This window comes from Formica exsecta, unplaced genomic scaffold (assembly GCF_003651465.1).
Source record: "Formica exsecta isolate Colony F162 unplaced genomic scaffold, ASM365146v1 scaffold393, whole genome shotgun sequence".
Taxonomy (NCBI): domain Eukaryota; kingdom Metazoa; phylum Arthropoda; class Insecta; order Hymenoptera; family Formicidae; genus Formica; species Formica exsecta.
The window spans coordinates 133,084-160,721 of record NW_021851167.1 but is presented as its reverse complement, the minus strand read 5'-3'; the positions used below and the strand labels follow the sequence as shown (position 1 = coordinate 160,721).

At 38.8% G+C, this 27,638-nt stretch overlaps 1 protein-coding gene across 1 annotated transcript in view; it reads right to left on the bottom strand.

Annotated features, from left to right (window-relative positions):
* Window positions 1–27,638, bottom strand: part of LOC115239729 (heparan sulfate 2-O-sulfotransferase pipe-like) — a 39,593-nt gene that overhangs the window by 9,738 nt on the left and 2,217 nt on the right. Inside the window, exon 3 of the mRNA XM_029814416.1 lies at window positions 19,421–19,569. Coding sequence (XP_029670276.1) covers window positions 19,421–19,569 — 149 coding nt within the window. The remainder of the gene's footprint in view (window positions 1–19,420; window positions 19,570–27,638) is intronic.

The window sequence follows — 27,638 nt, the reverse complement described above, 5'->3', positions numbered from 1 at the left end:
TTTATATTTATTATATATATTTTACGAACAATATTCTTACGTGCATTTCTCGCTGTGTCCGCAGAAGAAGAGCGTTTGCCTGCGATGATCGCCGATACCTTCGTGGACCTCGCCCTCTAGATATCTGCACTCTCGATCTCCCTTAAGAACGCACGACTCGAAGTCCTTCTTGAGCCAATTGGGATCGGGTAGCGGCAGATCTGGGAAGATCTGCTTCCTCTCCACGTAATACCACGGCGCTCTTACATAATAATACCAGGATATGACTCTCTCCACAGGATCGCGGACCACGTTGATGTAAATCGGCTCCGGCAGATGGAATCTGACGACGAGGAGAGACACAAGGAAAGTAGTGAGTAGAAAATGGTGAGTGGTAGCAATCATTCAAATTGCCTAGGCTAATCTCGTGGCACTCACTCTGTGAAGTTAGTAAAGCAGACGTGCTTTACGTAGACAGAGGGCTCTGAATAGCTGCTGACCATCCTGGCGAGATGAAGCTGAAAATGTATACAAGACAAGTTAATTCACGTACAAATTACGTACAAATTATATTGCAAAAAGTAATAAATCTTTCATTGTTATTTTCCTTATTACAAGCTAACAGTTCTCGTAAATAAAGAGAAATCTTTTTGCACAAAGATCTAGGCAAACGTCAACTTGAACTTTCACTCTAAATCGTACATGCGGATTCTATTTTCTATCGTAATGACAAGATACACATCTGTCCGCAGATCGCTACGTCTCTCTTATCTTTATCACTCTTTGACAGGTTTCTTGGCAAGTTTCTATATGAAAAATAAACGACACGTTCAATTCTCCTCCCTCCTCGTAATTTTATCATGAACGAAAGACCCGCGGCGAGCACGAGGAAGTACGAAGAAGAGACGGAACCGTTAGCGCGTGAATCACTTGATCGGTCCGGGTATCGTCGTACTTTTTTATCACCATGTAGGGCTCGACGGGATTATAAATTAAGATAGGTAATTACTACGCGAACGTCGCTGCGCGATTGATGATAATTGATTGAGGCCCCTTCTGGCCGGGGGTCGTTCGTTACCTGTTCGATCGGCGCAAGACGTATGGTCTCGACTCGCTGCACGCGGTCCCTATTGAATGAAAAAGCATTCCTTATCGACAGCCTCCTCAGCAGCTCCATGAAGGTCTGCGAGCCGACTTTCGGCACGCGATTGAAGAATAAGACCTGCCGGTCGGCCCTTCTCGTATTGTTGAGGGCCTCAATGTCGAGCGTCTCCTGCTCCTCGTACTAGAAGAATCGTTAATATTTTAGCGCATCAATTCTTATATTATCTAATTTAAAAAATAAATCATTTTAGTTTTCTCTATATTCGCGATTGAATTAATATTTAAATATTATTTCGTATTATTATTAATATTTTAATATAATTAATATATTAATATTAATATTTGAGTATAATTATCATAAAATTAATATCTCAATATTTAAATATAATTATTCATAAATAAAATTATATAGATGATGCGGTATATCGAAATGTCAAAGTGATCTTTCAAAAACGCATGATGTAAAGGAACATCCAAGGAACAGAAATCGAAATGCGGGGAACGTTGCGGAGATATAATTTACCGACGACTTTAACCATTCATTTTCGGCGCCGACCCGTCATTATCGGGGCTTCGCGTTCCCCGCGAAAGGAAGAATATATTGTTTCGCGCGGGACGTTTCCGATTCCCTCTCGTTAGATAACGATTCGTGTTATTAGCAAGTCATTCCGCGGCATAAGGCGAACGAAGGTAAAGGTGCTTTAGCGCAAGTGTAGGCAAAGCAGATACAGGAGGCAGCTGCCCGCGTCGCGAATTGCTGATACCCAGCAGCGCGGTAATAAGCGATCCATTCTCTATCTCTCTCACTCACTCTGGTCTCGCGTATATCTTCCGCGTATATTTTCGCCACTAGCAGTTGTGCATCGATCGATGTGTTTTCTTTTTTTTTTCTCTGGCGCGAAACGCACGCTGCATGCTAATTTATCAGATCGAAGCGTCGTAAAAATTAGCGCCTACACACGCGCGTACATATGTATGAGCGAAACGTATCTCGTTTCCGCTTTACGAAGACGGGAATTAAGAGAAAAAAATTGCCCGGTTTTCATAAATTAGATAATAATAACGAAAGTCATTAAAGGGAATAATAAAAGGCTTCTTAATTATAACGTAATAATTGTGAAACAAAAACGTCATCATCATTTACTGATAATTTCATCTAAGGTTCTCCCCTCTAAGTTCTGAATTATTAAGAACGTACAAAGTTATTAAGTAATTTTTTGCTTGTATATGAAGTAATGATTGCGCTAATTACCTTCCCCGTAACAGTACGCTGCACATTTGAGTAATGGATGATTCCGCTTGGATTGGAATCCGTTTGAACGCCTTCTGAAAACACAGATATAGCATCATTAATAATGATTCATATATCCCGGTAATTAAATTAATTAAAACGGCGTCATAATAACAGCGTAAAGAATATAACAATGTATATCGATGACAAATTCATAAGAAATTAAATTTATCAGAAATTTATTTGAAAGGTAACGACGGACTTTAGTTTGTTGTCTATAACGCGGTCGCGAATTTTTTCTCTTCTGTCTCGCGGAGAAAACCGCGGACGGATTTGTGTTGTGTCATTGAAGAAAAATCGTCTCCGCGCGCGGAAGTGAACGAACTTCGTTTAACGTTTGATGGACAGCCACGTCACGCGAGTCAGCGAATGTCCTGAGATTCCCTGCCTCCGCCGTCACGACCACGTGGGAAATTGCGTGCGTAATGACGGGAGATCTCTAACTGAGACACGTACAGCTTCGCTTTAGAGAACGCTCGTATAACACAAGATTAAAAAGTTCCTTAAAATCCCTTTCCGGTATTTGTGTTTTAATTTATTAAAAAACCATACTCTAATTTATTAAAGTTTTATATGTACGTTGACTCGATGTTTCAATGCTGCTATTTAATTTTACATCTGTTTTCAATTATAATAATTTTCATTCATACACGAAGTAAATTATTATTGGAAATATAATAAATTGTTATTGTAAAAATTACAATATAATTTTTGTAATCGTGAAACATGCTAACATATAAGAGAAATCACACAATATTTTTATTTGATAAGATATCTATCATATTTTACAAAGGAGTGAGTATTGTAATTATTCAAATTTTTGCACAAATAAATGCACAATCGTTAACAAACAATAGAATAAGTACATAATTTACAATTTTTGTAGCAGTAAAAATATCTCTTAATACCGTTATATTCTAGCTTTACAACAATGTTATAAAAGTCAATGTATTTTTCACGTAATTTGTACCGTTAAATTTTCTCATCCGTATACTATTAAACCTGACACATGTCTATGTCATTTAACATTCAGCGAAATACATGTGGCATTTCTTGATTCTCCAACAGTTTCTCGACCCTATCTCTGTTTCTACGATTTCACGGATTTATAGTAACATCGAGATATCGCGTATTCCGCGAATGTGTCGGCGGCTTGTTGTCTGACGTGACACGCGTGCAGATCTCTATCATGTATTTCCCGACACGCGACGGAATTCGTTGCGACGTACAAAGGTACGCCGGAAATACCGTAACAAAGTCCGCGTGATCCGTTACATGCGTGTACGAAACAACGACGGAGTTATCTCATAGAGCCAGCACCGCGGGATTGTCGGCTCGGAACACGTTGCCTGCGAACATTGATGGATAAGTTCGACGGTCCTATTCACTTTGGTACGCGTAATTAACATTGTAATTACATGCGGTCTCTATAAGTACACATTCTTTATATATGCGTGCGATAATTAACGCATGATAACAGAAAATTGACGATTTAATTATCGGATTATGATTTCTCATGGGCTGCGTGATTGATTATCGGCGCGATTCTTCGAAATTCATCAAGTCTCTTAGATCTTCACGAGTGAGTTCTCCGCGAGAATAAATCCTTTCCTCCGACTTTTCTTGTCAGCGCGGACGACATTGCATGCGAGTAAAACGAGACCCCACCATAAATTAACGCGTTCGCGGTGATTAAGAGGTCACCGCGGAACTCGGCCAAGATCAACGATCCGCGGAAGGGACCGGAATCGAGGTCCCCATAGGCAACCGTCGGTCATCTCTAGAAAGTTTACCGCGCTCCCCGTCGAGATGCTCCGAGAGAGGAGCATCTCCTCTCACGCGCGAGAGAGAGAAAAAAAAATGCGCGCTCGCTGCGGGCGATGAGCGTCTCTCCCTCTCTCTCTCTCTTTCTCGCTCTCCGTGTTTCTGCTCTGGCGCAGCCAGCTGGAAATGAGATCTTGTTTCGTGCGAAGCCGCCAGGCAGATCGTCCGGTATATACTTTGTCTCCGATCGACGCGACTAATCCGATTCTTCCGCCCGATCGCGGTTTAATCCGCGCGATTTAACGCTCGACGCGCGCGTCCGCATTTAAACGAACACGCGTAATGCAACGTGTTATTTTATCGTTCACGTGAGAGTATTAATTTGTCGAAAGTATCATGTTTCGAAAGTTTTCGTATCATTCTTTAACGACGTTATCTGAAATTGATCGTGCTCACGCGAGAAAGTTTTGTTTCGGAGCGTCCAAGAGCGTTATATCTATTTATATCCCGACAAGGTCACGGACGGTCAACAATTAACATTCCATCTGAAATCTGGAAATCAAATTCAACGAGAGAAATCGTTCGTGAGGAAAATGTAGCATAGCGGGCATTCTCAGAGTCGAGATTGTACGGGGAGATAAAAGCGTGCGCGCGCTCGCGAGAACAGCATCCCTCGCGATCGCCAGGAAAGATGCGAGGTCGCTTCGTGATCGGACTTGACAATGCCCTGGCCAGAAGAGGACGGGGGGGCTTCTTCAGTGACCTCACGCAACGCTAGTGGACCGATTATCGATGGTGTATATCGCCTCGGTTCTCTCTCTCTCTTTTCTTTTTCGATGCCTTTTTCCCTCTTTCGAGTCAAATAGCTCTTTTATCGCAACACTTTGCGAACGAAGCTTGTTGCGCGAAGTAGACATTCGATTGACGCGAGCACCGCAGCTGCAACTCGCGCACAATGCGATGAGTTATGCACAAGATTGGTTCGCGATAGCTCCATGTAATAACGGTTTCCGTCGGCATTGTGTTCCCTCCACTCCTCTCTAGCTTTTGCTTGTAAAATCGAGTTCCGTATAATAGAAAGCCAAGTCCGTGGGTGCATACAACGTAGGTGTTATAATTAATTCCCGATCGGCTCGTTATAACTGTGGGTTATCGAGCCGATAATGGCAAAATTCTTACGTCGAACATTTTCTCTCGTGCATCTTGTATATTCCTCAAAGTTGGTATTTAATATAGTATCCCTAATTAAGCGCACTTTCTTTGTATTATAGGTTCTTCTTATTATTATACTTTATATTCGTTCAGAGCGATATCTATCAGGGCAAGATTTTCTTTCCTCGCACAAATTGAAAATCGTTCGATGGCGAATATAATTGATTATCGGCCATTATCGTGCTTATGCAGCGATGCACCAGCGACCGCGCGACGCCAGAGGACATCCATCGGCCACAATCGACGAGTCTCGTGACCGATACAGATGCAAGTTTAATGACGGACGGACGAGAGGCACCGCGCGCGTCCGGAACTGCACGCTCGCCGGGGGCATCGTCGCTCAGCGTAGGCGTAGGGGCTTTATTCACGTCATTCACAGGCTTAAGACGTAGCCACGGTTACATTGATGGCTGCAAAAAAACCATCCCCCCCCCCTGCGCATCTCCCGATCGGCGCGCTCGCTGCGGGCGATGAGCGTCTCTCCCTCTCTCTCTCTCTTTCTCGCTCTCCGTGTTTCTGCTCTGGCGCAGCCAGCTGGAAATGAGATCTTGTTTCGTGCGAAGCCGCCAGGCAGATCGTCCGGTATATACTTTGTCTCCGATCGACGCGACTAATCCGATTCTTCCGCCCGATCGCGGTTTAATCCGCGCGATTTAACGCTCGACGCGCGCGTCCGCATTTAAACGAACACGCGTAATGCAACGTGTTATTTTATCGTTCACGTGAGAGTATTAATTTGTCGAAAGTATCATGTTTCGAAAGTTTTCGTATCATTCTTTAACGACGTTATCTGAAATTGATCGTGCTCACGCGAGAAAGTTTTGTTTCGGAGCGTCCAAGAGCGTTATATCTATTTATATCCCGACAAGGTCACGGACGGTCAACAATTAACATTCCATCTGAAATCTGGAAATCAAATTCAACGAGAGAAATCGTTCGTGAGGAAAATGTAGCATAGCGGGCATTCTCAGAGTCGAGATTGTACGGGGAGATAAAAGCGTGCGCGCGCTCGCGAGAACAGCATCCCTCGCGATCGCCAGGAAAGATGCGAGGTCGCTTCGTGATCGGACTTGACAATGCCCTGGCCAGAAGAGGACGGGGGGGCTTCTTCAGTGACCTCACGCAACGCTAGTGGACCGATTATCGATGGTGTATATCGCCTCGGTTCTCTCTCTCTCTTTTCTTTTTCGATGCCTTTTTCCCTCTTTCGAGTCAAATAGCTCTTTTATCGCAACACTTTGCGAACGAAGCTTGTTGCGCGAAGTAGACATTCGATTGACGCGAGCACCGCAGCTGCAACTCGCGCACAATGCGATGAGTTATGCACAAGATTGGTTCGCGATAGCTCCATGTAATAACGGTTTCCGTCGGCATTGTGTTCCCTCCACTCCTCTCTAGCTTTTGCTTGTAAAATCGAGTTCCGTATAATAGAAAGCCAAGTCCGTGGGTGCATACAACGTAGGTGTTATAATTAATTCCCGATCGGCTCGTTATAACTGTGGGTTATCGAGCCGATAATGGCAAAATTCTTACGTCGAACATTTTCTCTCGTGCATCTTGTATATTCCTCAAAGTTGGTATTTAATATAGTATCCCTAATTAAGCGCACTTTCTTTGTATTATAGGTTCTTCTTATTATTATACTTTATATTCGTTCAGAGCGATATCTATCAGGGCAAGATTTTCTTTCCTCGCACAAATTGAAAATCGTTCGATGGCGAATATAATTGATTATCGGCCATTATCGTGCTTATGCAGCGATGCACCAGCGACCGCGCGACGCCAGAGGACATCCATCGGCCACAATCGACGAGTCTCGTGACCGATACAGATGCAAGTTTAATGACGGACGGACGAGAGGCACCGCGCGCGTCCGGAACTGCACGCTCGCCGGGGGCATCGTCGCTCAGCGTAGGCGTAGGGGCTTTATTCACGTCATTCACAGGCTTAAGACGTAGCCACGGTTACATTGATGGCTGCAAAAAAACCATCCCCCCCCCCTGCGCATCTCCCGATCGTTGATCTTTGCCCGCTGGAGCGGGAACAACTCTTCGACTCCCTATGCTCTGTGTCTGTAGCCGCTCTATTACGCCAGAATGGGCGCTAGTATTATGTCCGAGATCTCGCGTATATGGACGACTGCTACAAAATTTTCTTGGAGAGAAATAAAGAAAAAGAGAGAAAGAAAAATCTGACACTTCCGTTGGCGATTTTTTCGGCTTCCAGGGGTTTTTAAGGCGGATCCAACAAGAAACTTTATTTTATTATTTTATAAGATTGAGATAAAATCAGAAATAATATTAGATAAAATGTGTGAAAAGTACAGAGGTCCATCGGTTACTATCCATAACTTATAGTTTGATATCTATGATAAGAGATAGCTTTACATGATTGCGACTCAACGATTGCTTCTATTTCTGAGAAGGAAAAAGTGATATATAAAAGATATCGCGGTAATTTTTAATTTTCATTTATAACTTTCTATTGATATTGTAATACTTATTACAGCACTCTGTTCTTTTATATTATAATATGATGAAAGGCAAATCGTGGAAAAGCAAACTCTACTACCGAAGAATATGTGCTATTCTTTCCACATTCTAATTTTATATCTATGCTGTGGAACAACCCAATTTTTTCCTCACAATTTAACGCCGTGCTATTGCGTGTGGAGGTACAATCTCGTTTCACATTCCATGTACCATAAGCGGCCGCAATTAATCTTTATTAATTTTTAGAAAGACAACCATCAATTATTGCATAGTCATATACAGTGTTTCTTCTCTTAATGTTGCGAATATATCGGCAATACATCTGCAGTGTATGATGTATTATAACATATATAACTGTTATATATCAGAAAAATTTACATTTGTGGTCATGAAATTGATGCATTCAATAATATATTGAAAGTTTACATGTTTGCATGAAACGTCACTTTTACACTTGTTATAAGTATTTTCAGAATTATGTATATCAAAGTTTCTTCAAGATTATTGAATAAATGCATTCGCGTTATTCTCAAGCGTAATTGCCACTTAAACAGACGATTTACCTCGTTAAATCTAGATCTACGTTCGAGAAAAAAAAAAAAGAGGAAGCGCTCAGTGTTTATGATGTAAATATTTATGAGTGACAGATATAGAAAAAGAAAAAGGAAATAGTATGATTGTTCGCTGGCAATAGAGAGAAAATCGCTTCGGCAGCGTGTTAACACAATACGCGGATCACTTGTGCACTTGCGTGTCGCTTTTTACGAGATGCGCTTCCTTTCCGCTCGCGATTAAATAAAAGGAGGATACGTGTTTGCAGTCTTTTTTTGCTAAATCCTCAAAATTAAAGAAAATCGGTCAATCGCGTTCCGCTCTTGCGCACCAATTCGAATTATTTCTTGCGATATTTCCCGAATCAGTTTTACCGTACGGACTCGGGGAAATTCCTTTTCTTTGCTTCCGCGGCCGAGATGTTGCGCACGAGAAGAAAAAGAAAGGATGTCAGGACGCCGGACCGGATTGGCAACCTTTTACTCCTATTTTGGTCAATCGCCTTTCGACCCGTTGATCCAGAACTCGAGAAAGCTGTAGAGGTCGACGAAGAGAGAGAGAGAGAGAGAAAGAGAAGGGGAGGAGGAAGGGAATGATGCTTGCATCTCGGGGCGATTCTGCGAGCTAATTGTTCGTGACGCCTCGAGGGAGAAGCTTGCCGCGGTAACTTTCATCTTACAATTAACCAAAAGTGGGGCTGAGGGACGCGCGATCAAATTTCCGCCTTTCCTTCACGAGGTTACGATCGACACGTATACCGTATATTCGCAAGGTAATTTAAAAATAAATTGAGTGAGAGAGAGAGAGAGAAAATCATATAGAAAGTAACTCTCTGACGGGCTTGGTCATCGTGGGAATATAGGTGCACGTATTTAAGAGCGCGTGAAAAGTCGCGCATTGCGATGCATACGGTTGATTACCGTGACAGTGATCGCAATTTCCTTAATCGACGATCCAGGAAATAGCGATCACGGATTTTTATTGTACAAAACACGGATATGATATTGCGATAGCTTGTGTTTCTCTCTTTTTCTCTCTCCTTCTCTCTTGTCTAGAATTAATTTCGTCGTTCGAAGAAGAATAGTTTGGCGAAGATCTTCTCGCAAACTGGCACTATCTGATAACGCTAATGGAAAACTAACGCGCGACAAGAGACATACATTGCTGTGGGTAAAATTAATCGTAGCTGAAAGCGAATGAAAGCGAAAGTCAATTACCAATACGTGTCAAGTAGATAATAAAATCGGTGACACGCTGCCTGAAGCTGTCACCGCACGGTAGTCTTGATAAGAAAAAAGTTTTTAGGTAACAACGAGAAATTTGACGAGAAATTCGAATAGTCAACGATCGCGTGAAATTGTTTGAACTCTGAACGTCCGTTCCGCAAGGAAAGGCGTTTGCATATAAAGGAGTGCCTCACATGAGAAATTCGAAAGGAGCTACCTGACTACTTTCGCGAAGCGCACGTTATAAGAATGGAGAATGTGGGTCGACATCGGAACTTCTCGAAGTCATTCCGATACTTCCTATGCGCTTGAAATGCTTGGGTGCAATTTATTTTGTTTATTAACACAATATAAGAGAGATATCCGGCAAAAAAATAATTTATAGATCACTCTCTCCCTTTCAAGCACTTTATATAACTAAATTATGACATAAGAAATTGTATAAGACAATTTCTTTTTTTCAAAACATGGTTATTAATTTTTAACTTATTAAGTTTGCATTATTTTTGCAGCCGTTGCTTCGGAGAATAAAAAATCCTGACCATTGTCAAGATTTGAAAAAGATCTATCTCGTGTGATTCTCGATCTCACCGATTCAATGAACGCGATAGAACGCTACTTTCATCGGATGTTCGTGGGCATTTGTGATCAATTTTTACGGTGCAAATTTTTGCAAGTAAAGAGAGTTCCGAAAATGGAATGGGAAGAACCTCCTCTCTCCTCGGATATCGACGCTAAATTATCCTGGCGGAGTTACGTAACTCTAGGATGTCGACAATAACGAGGGATCCGCGATCGTGACATACCCGTCTTCATCTGCGGTCGAAGAGAAGAAGCGTTTACAAGATTCCGCGGTAATAGAACCGGCCGCAAAAGATACAAAGGACTCGGATACAAAGTCCTGGGGGAAAACGGGTTCGCGGACTGTCGAGCCTCGCGAATTCTTCTTCTAGTATCTAGATATCTACAAGGATCTAGAGGATCTAGAGAAATTCGAGAAATCCGCAATTTCGTAAAGATATTCGCGATAAAAAGGAATGCTTATCGTCGGTAATAGTTAAGCAATAGCGTGCTTCATATTCATGGGAACGGTGTCAAGAGATTACTGTTTTCCTGTCGTTATTAATTTTCTTGTGGAATTTCGTTACGCTTCGAGTGAAATTCTAATCAAAGAATTTTAAACCTCATATGTATATTGCGATAAATATAAATAATTCAATAATTACTTCAATTAATTTATTGCAACGAGTAATAAATATAAACGTTAATAAATATAATAAATTCAATCTATTTAGTAGTGAATCTTCTTTTCTTGTCGAATGATAATCGCGTACACATCATACATATGTAGTTATACGATACATTTAAGTGCCGAGTTCATGCATCCTTTTAATCAGTCTTTTTTATAACGTGGCTATAACGGTATAATAACGTCAAGTCGACTTTCACTTACACGAGGCAATAAATTCGAAACGATATCATCGAGCAATAAATGTTTTTTATCATAAAATAGAGATTTCATTCACTGATTTTATTAAGGTTTACAACGTAGTATCTATCTAACACGCGCGTGAATGCGTGTGTTCCTCGCGGAATGAGCTTTATTAACTAATTCCCATCATTCGTCTCCAGGAAGTTAAATTGTTATTATTTCCCGTTCAAAGTTTATCGATCGGCGCTTAATAATCGATCGAAAGTGTTTCATAAGAGTTCCCCGCGCGAAATACCGTCATCTCGCATTCGATCTCGCAATTCCATTGGAGATAAATACCACTTTGCCAGCTAGAAGCGCGCATCACGATCGCAAACAATTCCATTATGCGAAACTGAGATCGCCAACTGAGATCGTGTGCGTTAACGGCATTTCCATAATGTTAGCTGATCATACAAACGCGATCGTTCGTTTGTATAATCGCCCGATTGTGGCATCCTCTTTACGTGCTAATGATACAGTAGAATAGAAACGTGCGCTTTCTTTTCCCTTTTACGATAGTTATTATCATGCAATGTTATTAGGTAGAACTTGCAAACGGTAGCCGTTAAATTACGAGTAATCTCAAGTATATATTATTTAACTTAACCGGTCTATATTTCTATATTAGTTATAGAATGTAACACGAGCGTGATTTTTAAACAATCGCCGTTTTCTTTTTTTTTTTTTTTTTCATTTACATTAAAATAGATTATTGCGATGAAAAATCGATAAGAACTTGTCTCTTTCTATCACTCTTTATTTTACTCTCATTTCCTTCTTCGTATTTTCTTGCCTTATAATATTTTGAATAAACGACGAAAGGAAATTATCGACTCTCAGCAGGATCTGTAACGCGGAAGAGACACATGTTGTATCTGTAAAACGCATATTAGATGCATACGACGATGGTAGGATCCGCTCGCGTATTATGTATGTACATGCAAAATGATCCTGATCGTTGATGCGTTTCAAGAAAACAATTACTCGAACTGGGTTAGACGGACACCACTATTCGCATCGTTTCCTCCGGATAATGTTTGACCCATAACGTATCGTTATTGGCCCGTGCAAGAATATAAGTATGGCTCTCACGTCGCTCGCAAGTTTATCGTCAAATGAAAGAGCTTACGAAGAATATATTGCCCATATATACGTGAGATGACATTTTTTTGCATAAAGAAACAAGATATTAGAATTTAAATTTGCTTATTATAAAATTTAGAGAGAGAGGGAGATTAGTTTCAGTTTGCTTCGCTAGATAATTTATTATTTGCAATAAAATTTTTATAGAATTCTATTTATAATTTTATATATTGTGTAATATATATATAGATAACTTTTAAAGAAATAAAATATAAATATTCTACTTACGCTGCTGATAATTCGCTTCTCGTCTCGCTCTCTCTCTCTCTCTTTCTCAATGCATGCGTTGCATTATTCTAATGTTAAAAAAAATGTAAGAGCGTGCACTTTGTAATTATATCTCAGTTATTATCGTAATTATTTCTCAATTCTTTCAGAGAATGACATTTGAAGTTTTTGAAAAGAATAGAGGCAATATTTTTTTTCATCAAGACGTTCCGCAACTGTAATAACTCCATCGTGATTTAAAAAATTTGCAAGCTTTGTTCCTCTTACTTTTCTCGCCACTCTTATCTTAATATCGTACGAGGTAAGCGAGGAAAGTCACGTTCCGAACTATCGGGCTCATTTCGCGCGTTTATCGGCGGTGCGAACGTGTCGCAACAGGTGATACATCGTGATACGGTCGCGCATTATGGTTCGTAGTTAATGCGAATTATCACGCGAAACTCTGGTCGGACCCCAGAAGCGTGATCAACTCAAGATCGGGCTTTTGACGTTACGTTATGTAAAAGTAACACGTGCACTTTGCTTGTCACGTTTCGCATTTTCAAGCGGCGCCGCTGGCGAAGATGCCTTTATCGTATATGCTGCGAAAGAGAGACATATTAATCCCCTTCAATTCTCCACAGATTCGGGAAATAATTTCTTTCATAGACAAATCTTGAAAAAAATTAAAGCGTTTTATTTTTCAACCCTTTTATATAAGCATTAGACAAAATTACATTGATTTACATAATAGCATTTTTTTATATGAAAGACGAAGAAATGGCAAGAATCCGGTGTGTGTTGCAGTGTACAGAAAGTGCCAGCCGGACGATTTCAGATGCGTTGGAACTACCCCGGAGCTTTGCATACCCAAAGAGAAGAAGTGCGACGGTTACCTGGACTGCCGGAACGGCAGGGACGAGGAGAGATGCGATAACAACATGAAGCCGGCCTGCCGATTGGACCAATTCAGGTGTAACACCACGCAACGCTGCATCGAGCAGAACATGAGGTGCAATCACCGGGACGACTGCGGTGACAACAGCGACGAGGAACACTGTAGTGAGTTACCTGTTTTGTTTTCTTTTTTTTTTTTTTTTTCATTTACATTAAAATAGATTATTGCGATGAAAAATCGATAAGAACTTGTCTCTTTCTATCACTCTTTATTTTACTCTCATTTCCTTCTTCGTATTTTCTTGCCTTATAATATTTTGAATAAACGACGAAAGGAAATTATCGACTCTCAGCAGGATCTGTAACGCGGAAGAGACACATGTTGTATCTGTAAAACGCATATTAGATGCATACGACGATGGTAGGATCCGCTCGCGTATTATGTATGTACATGCAAAATGATCCTGATCGTTGATGCGTTTCAAGAAAACAATTACTCGAACTGGGTTAGACGGACACCACTATTCGCATCGTTTCCTCCGGATAATGTTTGACCCATAACGTATCGTTATTGGCCCGTGCAAGAATATAAGTATGGCTCTCACGTCGCTCGCAAGTTTATCGTCAAATGAAAGAGCTTACGAAGAATATATTGCCCATATATACGTGAGATGACATTTTTTTGCATAAAGAAACAAGATATTAGAATTTAAATTTGCTTATTATAAAATTTAGAGAGAGAGGGAGATTAGTTTCAGTTTGCTTCGCTAGATAATTTATTATTTGCAATAAAATTTTTATAGAATTCTATTTATAATTTTATATATTGTGTAATATATATATAGATAATTTTTAAAGAAATAAAATATCCACATATATAAAATATATATTGTTACACATATATATATTAGCAAATAAAATTATAAAATTCCATCTTGAATTTTGCGCGAATTATATAGATTAATTATAATTATCTCTATAACGGATTTTAAGGATTAAAAATTCTCAGATAATTCTTTATCAAATTTATATTACGAGCTCTTTATATGTAATATAATAAAAAAAATTGACATTTTGCTACAGTCAACTAACGTAATATCGTGCTACATATCCGATTTAATTTCAAGATTTATATACGCGATCTTTATCGAACGTTTAAACTTGTTTCTATCCGTAAAACTTTATATGACCTACAGAGAAGTTTCGCTCTTATTCTGCCTTTTATAGTTATCATATTGCAGTTTTAAAGTGCACTATACTAACTTAGTAGAGCGCGTAAAATGTGTGCTCACGTTAATAACGCATCTAAAAGAAAAAAAAAAAAGAGAAAAACGTTTATATAATGATATAGTAATTAAGAAAATATATCTTGACATATATTATACCTTAAAATGTTTTGAATTAACTGATAATTGAAATGGATTGATATTAATAAACACATAAAGTTTTCCTAAAAAAGATCTTTGTATTGAGAGAATAGACCCACAGATCTTGCAATTAACCTACTTTTACGAAAACGTTCCGTGTCACGTTAGCAATTCTGTTTCGATAATATATACGCTTCAACGAATGTTATTATTATTGTCACCATGATCTATTCATCTGAAGAAGTGAAGCTATTATAATTTCAGCATGCATTCTCATTTCAATGAAGGTGGGCGATAATAGATTAACCAATTGCAATTTCCAATTGGACTGTCCGACAGTATTGTATATTGTAAAGGGAACAATAAGGATCGTTTCCTATTCTGTATCTTAAACTGACCGACCGATTGTGACCGGAACAATGGCACATTGCATGACAACAGTTAGGAAGAAAGCGCGCGACGAACAAAAGGTGAACGTCGTTCTCGAATTCGCGTTTAATTTTCTGTGACACGGCACTTCCTTCTCTTGCGGAGAAAGATGCGATCTTGATCTTATCTCATTAATCAAACCGATAATATTGCAGGAAAATCAAGAGCTTTAGTATATAATTTTTTTTTTTCTTTATAGAAAACTACTTTATATGAAACTTTTATCGAGTTTAATCATTTGACAGTCTTTTCCTCAAACTTAGATTTTATTAGATGAAAAAATTATAACTATCAAAGAGATTTTTTTTTTTTTTTTAATTTATATGCAGATTATTTTACTCAACAATTTCACATTAATTGCCGATGATCAATCGATGTTTGATTGACTGCTCAGCCAGTTGACAGATATGCAAGTGAATGATTACACGATTATGCTTGTCGTCTGAATGATTTTACTATCGCGTGGACAACCGATTAACCCTAATCGATTCTGAGATGGTGCTTTTGTGTATCAATTGAAATGTCGCTTTCACTATAACAAAAGCCCTCGCAAAGAAGAGCTGCTTTCAACAGGTACACGATACATTTCTTATCGCGTGTACCTGCATAAAGTATAAGGAATATATTTACTTTACTTTCACTTACATGCATTGTCATTTTACGTTTGGCTGGCTCCTAGTTAAAATAAATGCAACCAACGAAGTCGAATGTAAACTGACTGTTGATTTCTGTTCGCGCCTGAAGAGCTTGCGAATTATCTCGCGTACGTGTTTATTCCGCGCTGAATCGTATCAAGTTAGCCGTGAACGGGTACACGGAAGTAGATCTGCTCTCGGAATCCTGTTTCGAATGTGATGCTGCGGTCGGAGAAGAGGAAATTGCACAGTTATCAATCATTTTTAAAAATATTTAGGAACCCGAACGCAGAATGATTAAGTGGTTCGTTAAAAATAACACGATGCTATACACGGTGAATTATGTGACTCATTACAAGTCGATATATACGACTATTACTCACGATATCGAGAAAGTTCTTCATGATGGCTTAATGATAAGAGAGAACTTGGATTATTTATGACACGTAGTAAAGAAGCTTCATTAAAGCAAAATTAGCTTCTTATTTCAAATCCTTTATTAAATAATATATGTTTTTTTTCGCGTAATTGTTTAATTAATGGATTTCGATAAATTTGGAAATATATAGAAAAAAAAACTTCCAGACAGATTATATTTTTTATTCATGAATGTGCTCGGGTTTTTACCGGATTTCATGACCGAGCATTCGCGATCGTTTTCATGACCGAGGCGAATCATTCCACGAGCGAGATGGCTCCTCCATAGATCATTCTTGATCTCGATCTTTTGCTCGCGAAGAGGCCGGACACCGCGCATTCCTCGCGGACGTATTACGAGTTGTTGCCGAGTGATAACATCGGGAATCGGGGTGCACGAAGGTGCGAACGCATCCCCGCGAAGAGGTGGAAGGCATCTCGTTAATCCACTTCGTCTCCGCTGAATAGATTTCCCGCCGAACCTCTCCACCTCTTGCTTTAATCACACACACGGAATTACACGCCTGCATATCAATAACATCCAAATCCTACATGTCTCTCTGTCGTTTAATTACGTTCCATCTGTATCCTTATTATATTGACCCAAGAGTAGAAAATCAATCTTATTATGATGATTGTAATTATAAGTACGCCATTTCTCGCACTGTCCCTGTCACCGCAAATTTTTTTTTTTTTTCACATGAAATCGCAGGTAATCACGCTTCATGCGTTTTCGAGCTCAATCATCGTCCTTTCATCCCCGCCGCGCGTTGAGAGCGAATTTCTTCGATAAGAACACGCTTTCGGTATATGAGCGATTGAACTTTCATTTCCATTCACATCGCTATTTATTTCGCCGCGAGCGATTAATCCATTTCTCCTTTTAATGCGCGCGCTTCTTCTCGCACATCTGATTTATTCTCGCTCACGCGCACCGGCGTTTTTCCTTTCACCTCCCTTTGATGCGGCCAGTCTCGACTGCCCCCCAGTCGATTCCGCCTCCGGGGAACATCCTTTATCTTTCATGTGTATTCCCGGTCGCCTTTTCCTTCTGGTGAACGGCTTCTAAGTGTATCGCGCAGATTTTACTTGTTAGATATTTATATATATATACAATAAATATAAATATCACATATAAATATAAAAAATATTAAAAGAAATAAAATACACACACATTAGCACAAATGTGGCATAGAATTCTACTTTGAATTTATATTCCGCAAATTATAGATTGTCCAGAGCGGGCTTTATACATGAAACAATAGACTGTAATTTAACGTTGGGTTTTTTCCGTGATTTTATCTTTCTCGCGAATGTGACCGACGCAATCTTTTCATCAAAGTCTGTTCATCGTGGAAATAATTATGTATGTATATTATACATTGCCTCGAATTCCGTCTCCGATCGCTAATACGCGAGTTCGAACGCACTGACTTTCGCTTCACAAAAACGAGAGACCAACTGTGTTTACTCTTTCACAATTGTCGTGAGCGAAAATTTCTAGTAGAAAGTAATGCGGCTGGCCATTATAATAATTATAAGCCACGTTCTTAATACAATACATTGTTAATCATTGTATTGCGAGAAGAGATGAATTTCTGTGAAGGTTGTTTTATGCCATGTATAACGTTTTTAATTTACGAGTGGGTATGCCATTGAAAGTAAAGATTGTTTCGCACGACTTTGCGGGAATAATCGTATTATTTTACAATCATTTATTTTGCGATCTTTTTACACGATATCAAAAATTCTTTTTACGATATTCGTGAAACTTTTGTTGGTGAAATTAATACTTTCAAACTTTGAAAAATTTTTTAAATATCTATTTCGCTAATTTTTATTTCTTTTACCTCGTAATCAAAAATTAAAAAAAAAATATATAATATATAATTATATAATAAAATATATAATTACGTGATTCCTCTCGCAGAGCAATTCGTGCAGGTATATACACGAGGGACCGTCCGAATTCGCAAGAAGTCGAATACCTGAGATAATATGCGGATAATAATAAGTCTCGTACTTTCGATCTCTCGAATAAACACGATTCGCGTTCGCTTCGGTACGGCCTTAAATAATAATAAAGCGACGCCACGGACACGTAATTGCGAGAGCCGCAACGTAATGAATACACTCAGCGTGGCAAAGACGCGGATTTACCACGTGTGAAGCGAACGACGGGACGTGTACGAATAATTAGCTCGCGATTGCGAGTAAACGAAGCTCTCGCTACCGTTACGAATCCCGCGAAATGGATGTGGAATGGTAACTACTGAAGCGATAGAGATCTCTCTCTTTCTCTCATTTAACGCACGCGAGTGTATGCATACACTTGTGCAAAACGCATCCGACGAGATATTTAGGGATCATTAATAAGAGCATTTTGATGCTGCGACATCCGTAAGTGAATACTTTAAGCGAAGAAAAAATCTCTCTCTTTCATCAACCACTTTTGGATTTTTCGTTCAGATGTCAACAGCGGAAAGATATTTTTATTTTTTCTTCTCTTTTTTTTTTTGGAGAACAATAATATATAAACTTTTAATGAAATAATTGAAAAGAAGATAAAAGAAAATTACAAATAGATTTTTAATACTAGCGAGGATCTATGTATATCCTGTGCGCAAAATGCGCACAAGCATTTGTAACTCTCCTCGAATCCTCTATCCGCGTTCACTCTCTCACACCTTGACCTTCCTCAACCGGGAAGTTAACAGCACCCTCGGGGAGTATGTACAAGTAGATAAAAGCGCATGTATAAACGTGTCTATTATGGTGCGTCTCTCGAGACTGACACGACTGTAATTCCGATGTAGTTCATTTTCAGGCGACGGGAAACCGGAGTGCGGTTTGTGTAATTAAATAGATAATTAGTTCCTACCAATTAACAGTTCTAACGGTTATCTCGGTTTCGTCCTTGTCGCTTCTAACTGTATATTATTTATTTACATTTTCATTATCTGAATGGGATGATTAAGAAATTATATTACATTTTGGAATATGGAACATATAGTAAAATTTAATCTCTATTCTTTTAATAAGATATAAAACTTTTAAATTTGAATTTCTTTATATTTATTTTTTATGTCTCTTTTATTTCTTATGTCATCCTTTTTGATTTTTCTATATCTTTCTATTTTTTTATTACCTTATAAAGAAAAAGAAAGCGAGACGGAGGCTTTTCAATATCGTATGTTCTAATTTTATCGTATATATAATTTAATACGTTACCAGATGACAGCTGATTCGCCGAAAGCACGTCATCTTCCCCCGGTTGAAGACGCACTTCCATCTTTTTCAGACGCGAGTGTAGATCTCTTGTGTGCAGAAAGAGGAACAGCGTACTGGAAATCGCTACCAAAGCGATCAATTCGATCGTCCTGTAACAAGAAAAAAATATATACATTAGCTTAATAACTTTATGTCATTATAACTAATTATATTGAATATTCTAATTTAATTCCCTTTTTTTTGCGTCTCGCAAACAGCTCGAGGGATATATTATTCACACGACGAATGTGAATTCGTGCAAAGAAAGGGAAGAATCTAAGTCGTGATGCAAATGATCGCAACGGAGCGATTGCTGCGCAAGAAGCCCTCGAGTGAAGCGAGGGGGGGATTTAAGGCGGGAGGAGGCACGAACCAAGCATCCATCTCTTCCGTGGCAGCGGCACTGTCGTGTCTGTGTAGGGCGTTTACACACTTCCTCAGCCCGACAAATAATTGTTAGAAAACAACATTTGCGGGTCTGAAAAAATATGCGAGGTACAAGTGGCTGAATCGGGAATCGAACCCGAGTCTTTCGCTTTCCGGGCAACTGCTCTTACCACTGAGCTATTCAGACCTCGCACCTTACGCCACTCTAACACAGTACATACGACTCCAGAGCGATGTTGGAATCTCGCTCAATGGATGCAGTGCCGATTGTCACGGAGAGACGAAATCCCCAGCACGTCTCCAGATCGGTCCAAATCATAACGATTGAAAATTGGCGCCCGTAGCCGCTCAGCGATGAGTCTTGACTCGTCACCAGTATGAATGGAAGCCTCCTCGAGTAGTCCATCCTAAACCACTACGCCTAAGCAGCCCCCTCTTCTGCTCCCAATTAATAATACGATCTTCCACCGTCACCACGTGGTGGATCTAGTGGACAGATTACCAGCACTTACGCTGGCACAGATGTACACCGCAGAGTGAAGCGAGGGGGGGATTTAGCAAGTTAAATAACCCGAGTCGATCCTTATCTAGGTTGACAGTTAGGGAATCAGGACACGGCGGAGACATCATCTCGTAATTGGTCGACCCGTCTGGGAGTTGACGTTTCTCCGTGTGACCTGGTTCTCGAAGAATCGCCGACCGTAAAGCTTGACGGTCGCTTCAATTTCGCGGGCCGATGCGACAAGTACTTTAGTCACACAACACGCGCACGTTCACGACAAAGGGGCGATTCGAAATCGAGAAATTATAAGCGACGACATGCTGCAAGTCGCGTGAGACGAGTCGCGGAATTTTTGTAATTATATTATTCAATTTTAATTTTTTAATTTATGAATTCAGTTGGATGCACTAATACGCACCGATGCACATTAAAAGCTATCTATTATAGACAAATTTATATAAGCATAATTAATTATATTTTTCTACAGTTTTAACTCTATTCTTTTTTTAAGGAGTTTTAATTGTTGACAGCGTTAATTAATTTTTTCATATTTATATGATTGCCGGTGATTCTATCAGTTGTTAGATTTTCGCAAAATGTCATAAAATGTCAAAAAATCGCGGTGTCCTATGCAATATTGTTTTTTTAGCGTATAAAATGTTAAGAACATTTTCTCTATCTTGTGGAATTTCACTTTTTTTACTGGTATCTTTTTATCAGCTCGAGGAATTATAATTAAAAAAAAAAAAGAATCTCCTAAAATTTGTGCGACACAAGAAACGCTACTTGCTAATTAATGGTAAAATGTACAAAGTTAAAAATTACCAAGCCTCTCTTATTTGGTGCATTGTATTGCCTCGAACCCTTCAATTTCACGTGCTCGCTAATATATGCAACGGTATCGTATAAATCCCCGCGTGATAGCAGCGGTCGTTATTCGTACGGTATATCATAAATAATGCAATAAACGTTGCATTAACGCGGCGCACGTGAAACCATTGTAATCGATTCCTTCCGCGATTAGGAGAAGCCTCGAGATCGCTTGCGCGATGACTATGCATAGCAAATCGCGAGGCGCCTCTATCATCGAGTTCATCTGTAATTCTCGATCTCGCAAAGAGGGTGCCTGTGCAACGAGGAGAGGAGGGGGGAGGGAAGAGAGGAAGAAGGACGGGGAGGAAGGAACAATTGATTTTCCTCGCGTGGCGAGTTCGTCGGCGATTAACCCGCGAGCAATCATTCCTCGTCATTAGAGGATCTCGGTACCTGGTGGAGTGAAATCCGCGCTCTAACTGTCTCGACGTTGCTTTCCATCATAATCGGCGACCGTCGTCGCAACATAATAATGTCTGAAATACGACGAGTGTAATAATTCGCCGGATCTCTTCGCATGACCGCGTTAAGAGATTCGCGCAATCGTCCCAGATGCATCTTTGACCTCGGCCAATTCCGCGACTCATGTGCAATTAACGCGGCATTTCTCGGATACATCTAATTGCGAGAGGAATAATTAACGATTTTTACGATGACGCGCAAATGCATAAATATCATTCTGAAAGTTGCACGTTTATGAATAATTTGTGAATTGATTAATAAACTGTTTCCTTCTCTCTCTCAGACGCGTGTATAGAAAAGGTATATAATTAGAAGAGAGGATGAGAGATGTGGATCTCTACATTTTAATATTACTTTATACAAGTTTTACATTCTGCGAAATGGATTTATAGAGTCGTATATATTCTTCGAGATTATCTGCACTTAACGTTCTATTCTTGCATTTCCCACCGTGATTACTTAATTCCACGAATAACCGCAGCTTGGAAGATGACTGCATTGTCATTGAACGGTCGCTTTTGTCATTAACGCGTGGGAATCTAATATACCGGAAAATATAAATATTTGTAATTTCTAAGAAATGTCATATTTTGCGATAATTAAATCGTAATTTTCAAAGAAACAAGTTATAAATAAATAAAATTATTATAAATAAATCTCTTCGATCTCTGTGAGACAAGAGATCTCTCCCTCTTATATAAATTTATATTTTTAAATATATAATTATTTATCTATTTACGCTTATTTCCTGTCGTTTATGTAATATTCGTCTATATATTCCTCAATATCCTAAATAGATTTTATGTATGATTTAACCACATTATACCTCGTTATGTTTTACTCCGCTCACACTTTTGCATCAGTCTCTTTTACGTCCTGTAAACCCCTTATTAAAATTAAAAGCCGAATATGCGGTTTGCGAATGCTAGAGAAGGTTGCCGACCTCTGATTTAAACGCTTAACGGAAGGCTAGTAGTATCCCTAGAATGATGTATGAATGCAATCTTCTAAATGATACACGTACAGTTGCAATCATATATTTACGCACAATTTATATCTAAATTTCCTCCTCTCTCTCTACATGTATTATATATTTATTGAATATATATGCGATCACTTCTTGAGAATCAAACGACATTTTAATCGAAGAAAGAAAGAATTTACAGATCCGCAATCTCATTAGTAAATCACGATTTCTCAGACATTAGTCGTATGCCGAGAATATTTTCTGGGAACCGAAACTCTCTTTGAAGTGTAATGCGGAAATTTTCGTCGCTTGCATTAAAATTGTTGACAAACTCTGATGAGATCAGATAGATTGCGATCTAGAAAATAAGATATTTTTATAATGCATAAAGCGGAAATTAAATTATATATTTATATAAATTTTATAAAAAAACGCAACACACCTAACATGTACACACGCGTTATACGTATGAGATTGTATTTTTAATTAAATGCTTCTATCAAATATACAACATATCGCAGATAAATTTAATTTTTAAATGCAATTATTTCTATAGATTATTTTTAAAAAAATGTGCAGATGTATAATCTTTTTAATATCAAAAAATTTAGCAAGAAACAAGTCATAGCGTTTATTTTGCTTTACTTTCGTATTTATAAATTATAAGTAACAAGAATTTTTAATTAATATATTGAAGAGTTTAAAAATTAAATTTTTTTATATCGCATTAATAAGATACTTTCGTGTTTCTTTCTAGAAAAAAAAAACGGTATTAAATAACTATTAAAACAGTTTATCTAATTTAAGAAAATATCTCTAATTTCTTTAAATTATCCGTAAAAATGAAATTGTCTGTCATTTCTAAATTGCTATCTTCCACCGTAATTCGCGTCGCGTCTACGATCCCGAGGATATGCAAGGACGTTCCCCGGCATTCTGCCGCGGCTCTTCCGGGCTTATCGGCGAAACGTAAGCAGATCTGGTCGAGGGAAAAGCGAGAAACGAACGGTATCGTTCTGCCGGACGCAGTGTCAACGACACGCGGAGAGAAGGGAACCGTAAGGCTCTTAGGAACGCGTTTATATATACCGTAACGGGGTATATAAAGGGGCACCGTACATGCGCCTCGGGTACATAATGGCGTATCTGGAAATCCGATTGTCTCGCGCGCGCGCGCACGCCTTGGTGTATTCGAGTCGCGAAATGGAGAATCGGGCAAGGAATGTGCGAGCAATTGGAATTTTCGTCTCGTCGAGCACGCGTCGCTCGTTAAAGGGGTCTGGGGGTCAGATCGTCTCTGATAATCTTCCGCGGTTTAATTTATATACAGTTGTTCAGAGAGACCGCCAGGTGTGACAGCCGCGAAAAATCTCCCTCGAGAAAATAAATACATTCATATTTAAAATCATTTTTCACGCCATATCATATTAATTTATGAATGCGCGGATACGGGAAGGCAACCGTTATTTTTTCTAATCTTTATTTCAACATCGCACCGTGAGAAGGAGGAATCGAGACAAAGCACTCGGTTTTGCGTTTGAACGCTTGCATACATATTTCCTTCGCGTTCGCGCGATTGTACTGTTAATTTCATTAAATCTCTCAAAAGGCTGCTACAACTCATCTTCTCTCAGACTTGATCTCGCGTCTCGAACGCGCTCTTTACTCATTAACAGCATTTTATTCTTGAGAAAAAAAAATTTTTATTATATTTTATTATTTTTAAATATGCATAGAGAATAATTGTATATATAATAAAGTAAAAAGAAAATATCTTTATTTAAACTTTCAAGCATTTAATTTTCGAACGTATTAAAGTTGCCTAGAAATATAATCATATATTGTTGATAAATTTTTGTAATTATTAAAAAATTAAAGAAATAAATGGCATAAAAAATAATAATAATATTCTTTATATTTTTTTATCTTAAAAAAGTTTTATTTGTGAGTCAATGTTTACATCGCACCGTGAGAAGGAGGAATCGAGACAAAGCACTCGGTTTTGCGTTTGAACGCTTGCATACATATTTCCTTCGCGTTCGCGCGATTGTACTGTTAATTTCATTAAATCTCTCAAAAGGCTGCTACAACTCATCTTCTCTCAGACTTGATCTCGCGTCTCGAACGCGCTATACAAAATGTTTATGATTACAGATAGAGGGATGTATAATTGTGCGATCTTTTTTTCCTGTTTCTTCTTTTCGCGCTATCTTTCGTAATGGATCGTGGTAACGTTTACGGAATGCAACACACAAGAGCCGCGAGGCGACGGACGCGTAGATTTTCCTGTTGAAATTGCAAGACGCAACTTTTGATCGCGGTCGATGCACCGTCGACAATGGAGCTCGTTGCAATATAACGACCACAATTGACTTTAACGAGCGTGCGTATATGATAAATTATCGCAGTCACTACGGTCGAAGTGTATTCCAATAAAGCCGCCCGCGAATGTTACGTGCAGCTTCTTTGTAGCTCTCGGTACGTTTGTCCGATATGTGTGTCTGTGTGCGAACAGATCATTTCGAAACGTTTGGAAATTTTCTTCGATTTAGAAACAGTTGGGATTATTTAATTTTTGTGCGAAGCGAATTGTTTTACATCTCTCGCTGCGCTTTCAATTAAATTTTTAATTCACCGAGGAAGACGCGCGTGTAATCTCTCAATCCAGTTAGACGAGTTTTCCTGCCGCGTCTATAAATATATATACCGGACGTCCTGAACAACTATTGCAAATCTTTCTTTTAAGGGCGTAGATCTTTAACGACGTGTGTCAAAAAATGCGCGCATCCGCATATTCCAAGTTAACAGCCATAAAATTATACGACGTGTACGCATGTCCGACCCATGTTAATTCGCGATTTTTTTCTATTCACTTAACCAGACGCGCCCTCTGACATTACGTATATGGGTACTTTATTAAATCAGATTTTATACGCGCTTGACATATAGCCAGTGTCTACCTGTTGATACAAGAAGAGTTGCTTCTCTGTAATGGAAATATCCCGGTAGGCAATCTTTTCTTAGACGAGCACTTAACGCGCATTATCGTCGTCACCGCTAATTGCGATGTTCTCGACAAATGTTTGATATTATCGTGAAGAAGTCGGAAGTGCGAGGAACGGGATTTCGTATGACAAGAAAAAGAGAGAAAGAACGAAAGGCATAATAATAATAATCTTTTTTATTATTTAGAAAATTCTTCTATTTTTTCCGTTTTACAACAATAATATCCCTCCTAAAGCTCTTGCCTTCATTTATGAGCAACAGATTTCATAACTTTTATTTATAGACGTTGGAGATTCATTATCGCGCAGTTTTCTCGCTCGGACAGTGAAATTCATCACCCGAGACGAGCCGCAGAAATGAAACAAATCGACCTACGTTCTTGCGAACGTCACGATGGTCCATCACTCGCGCCAGCAGAATTCATAATTATCAACTGTATTAACGCGAGATGAATGAAAGAGACGAGATAGTGGTGCTTGTCGCAAATAATTCCCAGTAGATTGCAAAAATTTGCGATTCATATAACTAGACAAAAAACGCCGTTAATTATTTTTTCAGAAAATCGTTTCCTCGATTGTTCCAAACAAGAATTTACAGAGAGATTAAAGGATGAGAAATATTTCTTCAACAAATTCTATCGAAAAAAGCGTGCCAAATTTAATTATATAGTTAAAAATAATACTACAAATTATTTATAGTTATTTGTAAACGAAAACAAAACTTTGTTTAATTTTAATGTTTTATTTTATTTCAATCCCGAATAATGTATGCGTTTATATATTTGCATACCAATCTGACAGAAATATAATTCATGAAACTACTTGACGTAATCTCGAAACACGAATAATCCATCCCTCGTCCTACTTTACGAGATTTTAACTCGGTTACCGTGTTTTACAAAGCACGTTCTCTCCAAGATCATCAACTTATCGTGTGACGTTATACGCGTGCTCGGGAGGTCAATTGCAAGAAGAAGTGGTCCACCGTGCATTTGCATAGAACACGAGGTATCGAGGAATCGACCACTCACGCGTTTGGCCGTTCGTATTATTCGCGCCACGATGAATCGATTTGTCGCACGCCTGACACATTCGAGAGAATCTCACGTGTGTCGCGGGTGATTCTCCGACTCTAAATAAGCGTCACCTCGACCCTGATCGCGGCCGGCACGGATATTCTCTATATCCTCGTTAGATTATACCTTTAAAAACTAACGACATATTCACGAAGCGAAACAGGAAATCTTACGTAAAACCATTCCAGCGATCTCTTCGTCGCACGAATGGCTTTTGCATTCTCGTGCAGTTGATAATAAAATATATTTTAAGCGATTGCGGCGAACATCTGGATGCGATAAAATATTTCTTACTATCGCCAACTTTCTCGCATTTTCTATGTGACATGTAATACGAGTTATATAGGACGTTCCGTTATTTGTGGTATAACCGGAAAGTCACCGACTCCTCGATAAGCTTTCTAAATGAGTTTCGTAAACAACATTTTTTAATATCTTGTTAAGAAACACAATCAAGTTACTTTTATATGTATATGCAAATTTGTTGCACTTTATATGCATTTAGAGACGATTGGCGTTAATTAAAAATATAAGTTACGGTAAAATTATATTACGATAATAAAATACTCTATTGTGCTATCGTGTAATTAAAAGTGTATTTAAATAATACGAATAATAATGACGTAATCTCTAGAGAAGACAAGACAAAAATATTCATTATACATGCGTTCGTAAAACTATAAGCCGTTTAACTTTCTAGTTTACTTCTACTATGTATATTTTGCGAATTTTATTTGCATACATTATCCCGTCACACATTTCTGTTTTTTTTTTTTTTTAAATTAAGATCTCTCTCAAAATATGTGAGGAATTTTTTATTTCTTATATTTAAACATGTTTGTGAAATTTCTTTATACTCTATATTTTACATCTACATGTATATATTTCCCCCTTTTTCTTCTTCCCT